The 15,014-nt window shown below is 55.6% G+C and overlaps 1 protein-coding gene across 1 annotated transcript; it reads right to left on the bottom strand.

Annotated features, from left to right (window-relative positions):
• Positions 1 to 7,008: 7,008 nt before the first annotated feature.
• On the bottom strand, positions 7,009 to 13,803 carry LOC133263772 (DNA polymerase iota-like). Its single transcript, XM_061443650.1, is given in 7 exon segments — positions 7,009 to 7,226; positions 7,672 to 7,805; positions 8,024 to 8,139; positions 8,267 to 8,445; positions 9,249 to 9,485; positions 10,331 to 10,483; positions 13,713 to 13,803. Coding segments are annotated over 7 exon segments (1,128 nt in total).
• Positions 13,804 to 15,014: the final 1,211 nt, after the last annotated feature.

The raw sequence follows: 15,014 nt of genomic DNA, 5'->3' as shown, positions 1-15,014 counted from the left end.
CAAAGAACACAGACCTGGATGCGCAGGACAGCCCCAGGAGATGCAGCCTCCCGAGGGAGGGGTCTCTTCTGCACCAGTTACTGCAAGGCTCTCCCTCCTTAAATAGCCCACGCTCACCTTGGAGGCCCCGTCACGATGGGCAAATCCACAGCGACCGCCAAGGCTTTGTGATGGCGGCAGCATCGTGCCCATGGCCACTGGGCACCCAGGGGTTGGGGCTGGGTGAGCTTTAAGGTCCCTTCCACCGCAAACCAGGCTGTGACTGTGTGACTGTAAAACACGATCCCCATTTGGCTGCAGAAGAGCTCTCAGCACCGAGTCAGGCCCAGGATCAGGTGCAGACATTTGTGCAGAACATCCTGTCTCTGCTGCTGGCCTCGGCAGAGGCCCCTGCAGCCCCCTGAGGGCAGGTCAGGCCTGGAGAACAGCCAGGATCGAGGGCAGCACCGCCACCTCCTCTGAAGGAAGCCCAACAGCTGAGGCCCTGCAGTCTCTCCTTCCCTTTCCTTTCCTCTCCCTGCACCACCCTTGGCTTTCAGCCCCACAGCAGAGCCCTTCTGCAGCCGCTTCTCAGCTCTCGTTGCTCGCTGGCAGCTTCCCGAGGCAGTTGTGCCTCTGCCGGAGCCAGAGCAACGGCCCAGCCCGTGCTGCGCTGTGTGGGGCGCTCCGATGGCACCATCGAGTGAGTGCAGGGCTCGGCAGCGCTGGCAGGAGCAGAGCTGTGGGGCCTGACCCTGCTCCCGGGGCAGACGCAGGTGAGCTCCAGCACTTGGTGTTTCTTGGCAGGAACCTTCGGCTCCAGCTTCCCCTCTCCCTACCCTGCCACCATGGTATCGAGTGGGATGGTGTGGGATGGAGCCATGTTCAAACCAGGATTAAGCTGGGGTGGAGCCAGGATCAAGGAGGATGGAGCCAGGCAGAAGTGGGGTGAGCGGTGCTGTGGCAGGGATTGCATGGGAAGGGCAGGGATGTGGGGTGGGATTGAGCTGGGGACAGGGGGTCAGGAGCAGGGATGCAGTGGTGGGGTCAGGGCTGTGGGTTGGGATGGAGTAGGGTGGGCAGGGGGTACAGCAGGGATGCAGTGGGGTGAGGTGGGCTGGGCTGTGCCAGGAGAGCACGGGAAGAGGGACCTGACCCAGCAGGGGAAGCGCAGGCAGGGCTGGAGCCCACGCTGGGGCAGGGGCTGGGCAGGCTGGGGATGGCGGCAGGACCATTGTGCCCCACCAGGGCTGGGCTCTCAGGAGGCTGAACCCAGGTGATGAGCTTTTGGTGCAGGGATGCCAAGAGCAGGCAGCTCCTTGAGGAGAGCTGTTCACTGCCCCTTCACATCAGGCAAAGATCTGATCCCCCCACCTTGTGTGTCCCATGCACACCGTGTGTGTGCAGCTCGAGAGAGTTTGCCTGAGAACTGCCCCAGTCCTGAACCACTGCTGTGGGCAACCCAGGCAAGGAGATGGGCACAGCCCCAGACAGAGCAGGGACTGCGGAACCCCTGCCGCGCTGAATCAGCGCTGTGTGCGATGGTGACCAGGGTAAAAGGTGTGTCTGGGGGATTCAAGGGGTGGTCACAGAAGGAAACACTGCAGTGCAGACGTTTCCTGGCCCTGAGGATCAGTTCTCAAGATCTGGAGTACATCTTTGTGTGTCGTAAAATGTTATTGTATCTAAATGCAATTTGTCATTCTTGAATTGTGTGACATGATAATGACTATGCAAATGACGATAAGTCCTTCTTGGCACCTGTTTGATAGGTATATCCTTAATGCATACATAAGCTGAGATAAGCTCAAACAACGGCTGTCTTGCTTTAGCCCTTTGCAGGACATCTTGTTTCTACTCCAATGGCTGCAATGAAACAAGAGTCTGGCTCCAATGTGCCATTAGGGTGGAGAGGCTTCCCTGGGACTCCCCCCTACCATGTATCATTGATGTGTGATGCTAAAGCTGTTTCCCTGTGTCATGGTTTAAACCCAGTCAGCCATAAATCATGCAGTCGCTCTCTCACTCCCCCCGTTTTCCTCCCCCCCGCTCCTGGAGGGATGGGGAGGAGAATGAAAAGAATGTAACTCCCACGGGTTGAGATAAGAACAGTTTAGTAACTAAGGTATAACACAAATCACTACTGCTACCACCAATAATAATAATGATAAAGGAAGTAACAAGGAAAGAGAATACATCACCTCACCACCCACTGACCGATAACTCACCCCACCTCGCCCAACCAAGCACTGACTGATACGTTGTCCAACCCCGCAGTCTCCCAGCCCTTCCGGGTAACTCTCAGTTACCTCCTGGGCATGACGTGCTGTGGTATGGAATACCTCTTTGGTCAGTTTGGGTCAGGTGTCCTGTCTCTGCTTCCTCCTGGCTTCCCCTCCTCCCTGGCAGAGCATGAAGCTCACAAAGTCCTTGGCCAGACCAAAACATCATTGTTATCAGCTCTGTTCCCAGGCCGAACATCAAAACACAGCACTGCACCAGCTACCAAGGAGGAGAAAAATGACTGCTACTGCTGAACCCAGGACAGTATCCCCCCCTTATTCCATACTATTCACGTCATGCTCAGATCCCACATTTTCAATATATCATCACTCTTACATACTTACATCCACATATACACAGAGACAGGGAGAACGAGATCATTCCTTAGTGCATGGACTACTGGGGAAAGGGGAAAAGGGAAAAGGAAAAGGGAAAAGGGAAGGGAAAGGGAAAAGGAAAAGGAAAGGGAAAGGGAAAGGAAGAAGAAAAAGGGAAAGGGAAAGGAAAAAGGGAAAGGGAAAAGGGAAGAGGGAAAAGTGAAAGGAAAAGGGAAAACGGAAAGGGAAGAAGAGGGGGGAAAAGGAGCAATCACTACCTTGTTTTTCCTTGGCACAGCGCTTGGGAAGCCTGATTCCCTTAGGAATGCTCCCATGGATGCAGATCTTCCCCATTCTTCCACAGGGAGATGCTTAGCTCAGGTTGAAGTCCTCAATGTAGGCTTCCAAGGCTTCTGATGCGGAGCTGTAGGGATGCTCCTTGTAAAGGATGGAACAGGGCTGGGAACAACGGCTGCTCCAGGGAGTAAAGAGGGAGGACACCAGGGATGCAGGGGCTGATCCAGGTTTTCCAGCCATGATCCATGTGCGAATCTTCCCCATGCATCTACAAGGAAAGGACAAGGAATAACGTACACTAAAGGGGTTACTCAGCATCTATTACATGAAGCAGGATGGGTCCCTTTGGGATGACCATTGGGATCCAAAGGGAAGCACAAGGCAGGGAATGAAGAGATGGGATTTGGAATAACAGTGGGAATGGGGGGGAGGGGGGGAAGGATATAGGAGAGGATGTTCAGCACCATCAACCCCACATAAGCCCCACAGCAGCATCAGCCCCACATCGTCACCATCAGCCCCACATCGTCACCATCAGCCCCACATCATCACCATCAGCCCCGCATCGTCACCATCAGCCCCGCATCAGCACCATCAGCCCCGCATCAGCATCAGCAGCCCCGCACCAGCCCCACATCATCCCCATCAGCCCCACATCAACAGCATGAGCCCCACATCAACAGCATGAGCCCCATATCAACAGCATGAGCCCCATATCAACATCAGCCCCACAGCATCACCATCAGCCTCACATCATCTGCATCACCCCACATCATCAGCATCAGCCCCACATCCCCATCATCCCCACATCACCATCAGCCCCACAGCATCAGCATCAGCCTCACATCATCCGCATCACCCCACATCACCATTAACCCCACATCGTCACCATGAGCCCCACATCATCACCATCAGCCCCACATCATCACCATCAGCCCCACATCATCACCATCAGCCCCACATCCTCATCAGCCCCACATCGTCACCATCAGCTTCACATCATCACTATCAGCCCCACATAGTCACCAACCCTCCCACCCTCCCCCCCGCCATTACCCCCCACCAGGCCGCCATTATCCCTCCCCTTTCCCTCACAAGACACGGTCACCACATAGAATGCACCTCTTTAAAGGGGCCTCATCCCGCCCCATTCCCATCCCGCCGGGAATCCGCCTCCATCCCCACAGCTCTCACCTCAACCCGCGGAGCGTGTTTGAAGGGGCCGCGCTCCGCCACAAAATGGCGCCGCGCAGAGCATGCTGGGAGTTGTAGGCGCAGCATTGAGCTGCGCCAACAAGGACTAGGATTCCCATCATGCCCCGATGCGGAACGGCGGCCGGCGCGCACGACATCCTGGGAGCTGTAGGCTTAGCAGACTGCACCGCTAGGGAGGACTACAACTCCCGGCATGCCCCGCGGTCGGCTAGAGCCTGCGCGCAGTACCTCACGGGAGTTGTAGGCGCAGTTTTACAGCTGGCTCTAGCAAGCCTACAACTCCCAGTGTTCTTCGCGGCGGAATGGCGGCGAAGCGCAGGGTACTAGGGAAGATGTAGGCGCGGCATTGGCTGCAGCGCTAAGGAGGACCACAACTCCCATCATGCCCCGCGGCGGCGCCCTCCCTCCAGGGTGGCGATGGGAGCTCCTCGGGGCCCTGCAGCCATGGGCATCACCTATGGGATACCTTGGGATTCCAACCGGGAGCCACTGACGGCTTCCCTGGATCCATGGGAATCACCCATGGCATACCAGCACCTAAACCCTAATGGGTCCTCACCTCCGACCCCACTGCTCCGAGCCCCAGGGCTGGTGGTAAAGGATGCGTAAAGAGCGCGTAACTCACCCACCTTGGAGTAACCCTTACCTTTAGGAATTCCCATCCAGAGGATGCTTTCCCATCTCTTGTAATCCCTTGCATTCCATGGCCTTGAGGTGCTTTACGGAGAGAAGCAGCATCCCAAGCCCTGCATCCACGTGGAATTTGCCCTTGAATTCACTTCTCAACCCCTTGGATCCACTATCCAAGGAGAAATGGATTTACATTGGGGTTGAGGTGGATCCACACCAAGCGGAAGCGTTAAACAGCAACTCCTGCTTTGCTCCGGGTGGGAATGAGGCAGGAACGCCCGCTCTGAACGCCATGGGGAATGCTTTGGGATGGGGTTACTACAGGTTTACAATGGGATTACTACAGGTTTACAGTGGGGTTTTTACAGGTTTACACTGGGGTTACTACAGGCTTACACTGTGGTTATGGCCTCTTTGGGAAGGGAATGTCTGGAGTTGGAGCATCCCCTTTACTCTGACCCCATTCCAGGCGTAAAACGCTTCCGAGAGCTGCTTCCCTCCTTCCGACCCCTTCTCCCCGGGGTTTAAGGTATCTCTACAAGCTGTTGGAGCCGCAGGGCGCTTCCATCCTCCTCCTTTTCCTTGCCTTCGGCTTTCCCAAGGGTTTATCCATCCGTTGGGATCCACTCTTCCATTGGGCCAACAATTCCCGTTGCTGTGCTCCACAGGGAGCTCATAGAAGGTCTCTGTATCCACATCAGGAGGAATTACTACGTCTTTACTATGGGTTTGCTCCATCGATGCTGCTGCAGGGGCCTCCTTATCCCAGCTGGAAGCACATGACCCACTCGGGATCATCCCAACTTCTGGAGGCTCTTTCTCCATCCTGATCCATGTCCTGCTGGGGTACTCAGAGGCCTGGGTTGCTCCTACAGAGTTACTACACCCTGCAGGGCAAGCAGCACTGCTTAATCCTGTTGGATTTTGGGAAGGGTTTTGGATCTCTTTGGGAAAAGGCACTGAGGGCTGAGCCAGAACATTCCCAGCATGGAATTCCAGCTGCGAAGGGAGTTCTTGTTGAAGCGCTTCCGGAAGGACTTCCTGGGCAATGGAAGGAAAAGACGGAATTGCTCTGGGTCTTTGTGGGCTTTCCTCTCCCTGGGGAAGCTTCCTGATGTTGGGAATTCCACTGCAAGAGGCGCTCCCCTTCCCTTGGGAAGCTGCAGCTTCCTATGGAAAGAGCAGAGATCAAAGCAGGAGCAGCCTGGGGGTCACTAACCAGGGAGCAGCCACGGCCTGAGCCACAGCCAAGGGCACCTTGGAGCCTGCTCCAGGCGGACAAAGGCCAGGAGAAGGCTCCCACAGCACTCATAGCACCCATAGAACTCCAGCACCCACAGCAACCACAGCACTCCCAGCACCCATAGCACACACAGAACCCCAGCACCCATAGCAATCACAGCATCCACAGTGCCCCCAACACCTTCAGCACCCACGGAACTCCCAGCACCGAAGGCACCCCCACCACCCCCAGCACACATAGCACCCCTCAGCACCCGCAGCACCTCAGCACCCACAGCACCCCCAGAACTCTAGGCACCCATAGCACGCACACCACCGCCAGCACCCACAACACCAACAATGCCCATAGCACCCACAGCATCCCCAACACCCATAGAACCCCAACCACCATAGCAACCCCAGCACCCACAGCACCCCCATAGCATCCCCAGCACCCATAGGACCCCCAGCAACCATACCAGCCCCAGCACCCATAGAACCCCCAGCAAGCATAGCACCCCCAGCACCCACAGAATCCCAAGAACTCATAACACCCATACCAAACACAGCACCCCGAGCACCCATAGCACTCATAGCAACCACAGCACCCCCAGCACCCAAAACACCCACGGTACCCATAGCACTCATAGCACCCCCAGCACCCACAGAACTCCAGCACCCCTAGAACTCCCAGACCCCCCAACACCCATAGAACCCCAAGCACCCATAACATGCACAGCATCCGTAACACCCCCACCACCACCAGCACCCACACCTCCAGCACTTGCAGAACCCCCAGCACCCATAGCACCCCCAGCACCCATAACACCCCCAGCAACACTCCCAGCACCCATAGCAGCCATAGCAAACACAGCACCCCCAGCAGCTACAGCACCCCCAGCACCCATAACACGCACAGAACCCTTGCACTCACAACACCCCTAGCACCCACAGCACTCACAGAACCCTCAGCACCCACAACATGCACAGAACCCTAGCACCCACAGCACTCATAGAACCCTCAGCACCCATAGAACCCTCAGCACCCATAGCACTCATAAGCACCCTAGACAAACACCTTGCCACTCCCTCCTTGGCCAGAAGGGGGTGCTGGGCCCTTGCCCTTGAGGTAGAAGCCAATGGAGCCCTTCCTGGTGGGAAGCTCCTGGAGGCTGGAGAAGCAGATGTTGAGGAGGGTGAGGTGGAACGGGAGCTCCGTCGGGATCATCTTCCGCAGGAGCTTCATTAGGATGCTCCCCAAGGGCGAGAGGAGGCTCCCGGGATCTACAAGATGGGAAAACCCTTGGGAAACAGGGATCAGATCCCAAGGAACGCATGGAATAACAGCGAGTTGAGTAGGAAAGGGTAAAGTTTGGAGCATCCTGGTCTCAATGTCTCCTATGTCCGCCTAAGCCCGATTCCAATGGGAGATGATTCCAGCCCTCATGGATATTCCCACATGGATGCTCCATCCATGTCCTGGTGGCCTCAACATAAGGGCATGGAGCAGATGAAGCAAAGGCAAAGGAGGCCGGAGCTTCTTCCAGCCCATTCCATTGTCCCAGCAGCCCCATAGGGAAGAGCTTCCAAAGATCCCCCCTTTTCTTGGGATCAAGGAATGGAAAAGATTCCCAAAGCTTAAAGAGCTGAGAATGGGATGACCTTAAATAATGGGATTGGAGAAAGGCATCCCATTGTAGCAGCACAAGGTGGACCATTCCAAGCTTACCTTTCCCAAATTTGGGAAGGAGATGTGGTGGGATAGGGCTCTGACAGCATTCCCGATGGAACCCCTTTCCCGATGAGGAGAAGCGGCGGATGTTCAACCTTATGGTGCGTGGCTGCCTGCCATCCTGGCGGATTCTATGGAGCACCAAGGAATAAGTGCTATTCCAAGTCTATGGCAGCTGCCACAGCATTGGATCATGGATCACTGGATCATGGGATCGGGAGCTTGGACAAGACCTTCAAGGCCACCATGAACCCCCCCATATATCCCTCTTTACTCCATGGAGAAGGCCCTTTCCAAGCCATTCCATGAGGAACATGATTCCACCGGGAAGAGCTCTGGAGACAATCACCTTTCCAAGAGGCTTGGAAGCATCGTTCGCAGTTTCTCCTGGACTTCCGCCTCTGAGAAGCACCTCCGGAAGGAATCTTCATCACTAAAGGACCAAGAGCAGAAGGAATCGCATCACTTGGATTCTATCCCAGATTCCCAAGAGGAATAGAAGCAGGGAGATATGGAATGAATCGTGGACACATGGAGCTTCAGAACCTTCTGGAAGGACTTCCTTGAGAATTCCTTCAAGGAATTCTCCTACCTGAGGAGGTCCTGATGGTGTCACAGGGGCCTCATCCTGCCCATAGCTGAGCTTCCGGATCCGTTGAGCAAGCGCAATTCCCAGCTCCTTCTCCAAGCCAGTAGATGGAAACCTTTGGAGATCCACCACGGTTTTCACACCCAACGCTTCCAGTCGTTCCGCGGTCCTGGAGCCGATGCCTGTCAGGATACGGACATGGGAATGGCATTATCCTATCCGAGGGGTCCTTGGGATGGGAGCTGAGGGAGTTCTTGCTTGTGGGAATGATGGGATAATGGGAAGTGGGAGACGACCCATCCATACTGGTGGTGCCTTCAACTCAACCCAGCCCTTCCGGCCTCCTAAAGGAAACCGCAAGCATTGGGTCTAATGCAAGAATGAATTCCCTGTGGTGCCCAGCACCTACCTGGATGGGACACCAGCACCTACCTGGCACCTTCTGGATGGGACCCCAGCACCTACCTGGCACCTCCTGGATGTGACCCCAGCACCTACCTTGCACCTTCTGGATGGGACCACAGCACCTACCTGGATGGGACCCCAGCACCTACCTGGCACCTTCTGGATGGGACCCCAGTGCCTACCTGGATGGGACCCCAGCACCTACCTGGCACCTTGTGGATGGGACCCAGCACCTACCTGGCACCTTGTGGATGGGACCCAGCACCTACCTGGCACCTTCTGGATGGGACCCCAGCACCCACCTGGATGGGACCCCAGCACCTACCTGGCACCTCCTGGATGTGACCCCGGCACCTACCTTGCACCTTCTGGATGGGACCCCAGCACCTACCTGGATGGGACCCATCACCTACCTGGCACCTTCCAGATGGGCCCCCAGCACCCACCTGGATGGGACCCCAGCACCTACCTGGCACCTCCTGGATGTGACCCCAGCACCTACCTGGATGGGACCCATCACCTACCTGGCACCTTCTGGATGGGCCCCCAGCACCCACCTGGATGGGACCCCAGAACCTACCTGGCACCTTCCGGATGGGTCCCAGGTTCCTCAGCAGCTCCTGGGTGCTGTGAGGCAGAAGCAGGGTTTGTTGGTTGGGCTTGAAGGTCCCAGAGACCACCTTGGCCAAGAGCTTGGTGGTGGCCACCCCAGCACTGCTGCTGAGGCCCAACGTGGAGTAAAGGCATTCCCGGAGCTCTTCCATCACTTGGGATCCAACGGCGAGCTTCCGATTGGTTGGATCCTGCATGTTGATGGCTGGGAAGGAGAAGGAAGTGGGGAGGATGTGGGGAGTCAACCAAATTCCATGGATTTTTCAGGGGGTGGTGGTGAGGGGGTGGCATTCCGGTCCTGCAGGAGGGTTTGGTTTCCTGGATCAAGTGGAAGCACATTCCTAGATCATGGAATGGGATGGATGGAGCTTAAAGTGCATCCAGGGCCACCTTGCACTGGAGCAGGTTGCTCCAGCTTGGCCTTGGGGATGGGATATCTCCCACCTCCCACTGTCCCACCAGACTCATGGGGACGAACTTCCCAAGATCCTATCCCAAGAACTTCCCAAGATGCTATCGTCCCACCAGCCTCACGGGGAAGAACTTCCCAAGATCTCATCCCAAGAACTTCCCAAGATTCCCATGGCCCCACCACCTTCATGGGGACAAACTTCCCCAGATCCCATCCCAAGAACTTCCCAAGATTCCCATTGTCCCACCAGCCTCATGGGGACAAACTTCCCCAGATCCCATCCCAAGAACTTCCCAAGATTCCCATTGTCCCACCAGCCTCATGGGGAAGAACTTCCCAAGATCGCATCCCAAGAACTTCCCAAGATCCCCATTGTGCCACCAGCTTCATGGGGAAGAACTTCCCAAGATCCCATCCCAAGAACTTCCCAAGATCCCATCCCAAGCTTCCCATGGTCCCATCCCTCCAGCTCCTCATCCAAAGCCCTTTCCAGAGCCCCTTTGCGCACTGAAGCCACTCTGATGCCTCCATGGATCCTGAAGGTCCTTTCCAAGCTATTCCATGATTCCAGGATACCTGGACTTTCCCAAGTCCACTTCTCTGGCTATTCTGAAGCCAAGGTGGATCGGGCTACTCACCTTGGTGCTTGTAGACATGGCCTGAGACACGGATCCCAGCCCATCCACTTGGATGGAAGCGGCCTACACATTGCTCCACCACATCCGTGATATCCAGGAAGTTCTCATCCAAACCAAGTCTTTCCACCAATGGACAATATTCCCGCAGGAGCTCTAGGAGGAGAAGACAACCCAGGATAAGAGGGAGAACTGATTCCAAGAGGTTGACGGCTCCCTATAGATGGAGCTCCAGGTCCATGTTTCCTCCAGTATCCTGGAGGACCCATAACCTGTTGTAATTCCTTCCTAGTCTGGGGCATCTGCTCTTTTTCTGTTTTTCTGAAGGTATCTGCAGCAATCACTGCACTGCTGCTATCCACCAAGTACCCCCCGATTTGACTGGTTTCTGCTTGGTTTCTGACATTCCTTAGGTGGAACTTCAACTTCTGCACCACAGTGCTTGCCACACTGCTGTTTCTGCAGTTCTTTGGGGCAAACTCCTCTGATTAAGACATCATCTATGTATGGGTACATTTTCACCTTTCGAGGAAGTGAGACCTTGTGTGGGTTTGTGGTGTTCATGGGAGGGAGGTGAGTCCCCTTCCAGCCCCACGGCTACAGTCCCAGGGTGAGATGCCTCAGCTAACCAGGCTGAATCCCATCCTGCAGCAGGGGTAAAGGAGATCCCAGCCCGTCCTGGCCTGCCTGTCCTGTCTGAGGGGACAAGAAACAGGCTGCCTGCTGAAGTGGTTGTGTCACCACCCCTGGAGGTATTCAAAGGCACATGGTTAATGTGTTGACTTGCCAGCGTTGGGCTAATGGTGGACTCGATGTTAAGGGTCTTTTCCAACCTAAATGGTTGCATGATTCTACAAAATCTTTAGACCAAGCTGTCTCTCATCAGAGAAATGACACTGCAGGAAGGCAGTGTGCCTCCCAGCTGAGGGAGAAAGCATCAGTGCTTGCTTCAGGCTGTTTCCCATGGTGCTCCCCTGGAGCCTCAGGAAGCCCAAGGATGCTCTGAGTTAGCTGGTGACTGAATGTTTCAACAGCCATACAATGCCTGCTGTCCTCTGCAAAGGGCTCCAAGTGTAGGTCCATGACAGAGCACGTCTACACTTGACATTGCTATCTTCAATGGCATGTCAGTTTTCATCCCCTGGTACTTACGTATCTATGCAACTTGTCAACCACAGACTTTGCGTCAGTGGGGCTTTGTCTTTGAGCTAGGGGTGTCCAGCCTGGAGAAGAAGCTCCAGGGAGACCTTACTAAGCCCATACCTAAACAGGGCCTACATGAAATCTGGAGAGGGGCTTTTTACAAGGGCCTATAGGGACAGGACAGGGGGAATAGCTTTAAACATGGAGATGGGAGACCGAGATGAGCTCATAGGCAGAAGTTCTCCCCTGTGCTGAGGCCCTGGCACAGGGTGCCCAGAGAAGCTATGGCTGCCCCATCCCTGGCACTATTCAAGGCCAGGTTGGACACGGGCTTGGAGCAAGCTGCTCTAGTGGAAGGTGTCCCTGCCTGTGGCAGGGGTTGGAACTGGATGAGCTTTAAGGTCCCTCCCACCCCAGTACATAAATTTACTGCCTCTACAACTGAAGTGTTCCAGGGAAGTCACGTTTTGATAAAAGCTTTTTTGATAAAACTACTGTGCACTTGGTTGGCGTGATTCTGAAAAGGGAATAGAGCTCAGCTGAAGCAGTGACCCCTGGTGTCACAGAGAAGTGTTTTTCCTTCCTGTCACTGGTGGATTCCTTGGGAGAAGAGGTCCCAGCTATTTCTGGAGTCCCCAGCTGTGCAGTTCCTAGCAGGGCACTGCAGGTACAGCTGAAAATTGCGTTTCCTTGGTACATGGTTAGGTTGGAGATAAATCTGACTGCAGATCTACCACCAAAAAATTGTTCATGTGCAGTAGACACACAGATTACCCTTCCAGTTACTGAGGAAAGTATCCATGGGCTGGGAAAGGAAACAGCACAGGAGGGAACTTTTGTTCTTCCTGGTAAAACCTGTTGGGCTTTAGCATCTTCTTCCATATCTTCAGTGGTAATTGGAATGTACGTTATTAAAAGTAATATTTCATTTTCTACTCCCGTGTTCTAGGAGAAACATGAGCAGGGGTCTCCCTCAATCCACCCTTCTCACAGAGTGGTGTGGTCACCTCTTGTCTCTGCCTCCAAACAGTGCTGAATTCCAGTTATAACTTGAGGGAAATGTTTGGTTGGTTTACTCAGTTATTAAATGTGTTTCAGTCTATGCAAGGAGGTTTCTGAAATTACGGTAGGATGTAAAATTGTGTAAAATTCACTGGTTGCTCTTGCTGACCATCCAAACAGGGTACCCCACGTGTTCTCATGGTGTGTGGAGTTGTTAGGCACAGGTTAATGGTTGGCAATGTTCTCAAGGGTCCTTTCCAAATTGAACGATTGTGCAATTCCAAGAAAAGTTTTTTCGACTCAGCTCTGTCCCTCATCAGAGAAATGGCACTGCAGGAAGACAGTGCGTCTGCCACCTGAGGGAAGGAACAACAGTGCTGGCTTTAGGCTCTTTCCCGTGGTGTTCCCCTGGAGCCCCAGGGAGCCCCGGAGGGAGCCCAGCGGGGCAGAGGCAGAGCCACCTTGGGCTGGGCGTCTGCTGCTGCTGAGCTGGGCCAGGCTCCTGGGACGTAGATAGATGCTGGCAAGCGGGCAGAGCTGCAGAGACCTCTCTGCCCAGGAGCGGGGCTGGGGCACTGAATGCAGGCACACAGGGGGAGACCTGCGAGCCTCGGAGAGCTTAAAGGCACTCGGCAGTGGAGGATGCCGAGAGGTCTCTGCAGGAGAAACGTTCCGAGACGTGCGCGATAAGGCTCTGGGTGCAGGGCAATGCAGCTGCAGCTCCTGGAAGGATCTCCTCAAGCTGCTGCCTCGGACAGTCATTGGGATATGTCAGGAGGGCTCTTGGTTTCTCTGTTTAGGGCTTGCCTCTGCAGCACGGGAGTGAGAGGACAAGGCAGGTCCCTCGTTCCGGGGCTGGCTGCAGGGTGTGAACGTGGGTGTGCAGCCAGGGGTGCCCAGCGGTGTCCTGGCGAGCAGGGTCCCTGCAGTCCAGGGGCCGTGTGCCGGGGCAGGGACTCCTCCACCTGCCAGGGTCGGTCAGCGCTCAGCCTGCCTGGGAGCTCCCCAAGGTGCTCGAGGAAGCTGAGGGGGAAGCAAGAACCCCTGGCCGGCAAGGAAAAGCCGCCTTGCCTCTAGGACTACCGAGAGGGAGCAGAGTCGGGCAGAGAGCAGGAGCTCCCGGCAGGGACAGCTCCAAGAAACAGAGACACGGGCCACCCCGTCCCCACTACCGGGCCCTAGGCAAGCCCAAGCGAGAGACAGACGCCGGCCGCTAAGGCATCTCTGCGCCGGGACGTACCGAGACAGAAACGCGGTCGGTAACAGAAACTGTCCGCGCTCAAGTAAATGCTCAGATTACCGCAGGGGCGGTGGCCGGGAGGACCGAACATCGCGTTCCCCTTACAAGCTCCCGCGCTCGAGCGTGGGATACACTGTAACACACTAGCCGGCGCACCTGCGGGTCTGCCGATGCCGCGCTGCACCGCGCCGCGCCGCGCCGCCCCGCCCCGCCCGCTCTTCGCGGAGCAACCCCCCCCCGCCCCCCGCCCCCGCCCCCCCGCCTCCTCCCCCCCCCCCCGTGAGATCTATAGGAACGGATCGTGTCAGCGACTTAGGAGTCCTCGTCATCGTTGCGCTTTGGGTGGAATCCGAAATCCTTGAAATCGTCGCCTCGTGTGTAGAACGTAGAAGAAGGATTAGATTTTCCTGTCAGTACAACGATGAAAAAGAAGAAACAAAGGAATAATCCTTCTTAATCAAAACGCTTTGTTACTTTAAGGGGTACTTCGTTTAACTACTTGAATGTCTAAAACGTGTTGCTAATTAAAGGGGTACTTTGTTTAAGCGCTTGAATGCCTTAAGGGGGTTAGGTAATCGAGAGATCCATCCTGTCACAGGATGAGGTGAAACTTGTGTATTAACTGTATAAGAAATGGAATTTAGGGGGACTAAGATGGTGGTTAAGCTTGTGATAGACATCCCCCGTTACTGCATTACCAAGGAATTCAATAACTCTTTTAAGAAGTTTCTTCACCCGAAGACAAGACCCCAGCAACAGGAGGAGAACAATGAAAAGGACCCACGTCGATATTCGGGTGAAGGAGACGACAGGATTGGCTGAAACCCAAGACCGAGGAGTATAAGAGACTGTACCCCAGAAATGTCGGTGTGCGTCTTGGGAGGAGCGGAGACCCCCCGGCGTACCCAGCGCTGCTTGCTTATTGCCTCTCGGTATTAATCAATTGTAATTAAAAATTAATTAAATCAGATCATGGTCAAGGCGAAATTTTTATAACACACCCCCCCCCCCCCCCCCCCAGGCGGCGCATACATAACAGACGCAGAGAGAGAGAGAGAGCGAGCCCAGTGCACGCCCCTCCCCTCCTCCCCTCCCGCTCCCCCTCCCCCTCCCTTCGCGCTGCCGTTCCGGACCCGCCGCGCCTTGGGTGCGGCCCCAGTCCCCAGACAGCGGCACCGCCCAGGAGCAGGTGGGCGGAGGGAGGGGCAGCGTTCGGCAGCCTGACGCTCTGCGACTGCGCCCTCGCCCCCCCCTTCGCCCCCCCCCGACCCCCCTCCGGCTCGCCAAGCGGGTCCCCGTCAG

Source organism: Pezoporus flaviventris, unplaced genomic scaffold, assembly GCF_033815535.1.
Source record: "Pezoporus flaviventris isolate CSIRO_AGI_PZ_B2104156 unplaced genomic scaffold, CSIRO_AGI_Pfla_v1 ptg000457l, whole genome shotgun sequence".
NCBI classification, from domain to species: domain Eukaryota; kingdom Metazoa; phylum Chordata; class Aves; order Psittaciformes; family Psittacidae; genus Pezoporus; species Pezoporus flaviventris.
This window is presented reverse-complemented; position numbering and strand designations above follow the sequence as displayed.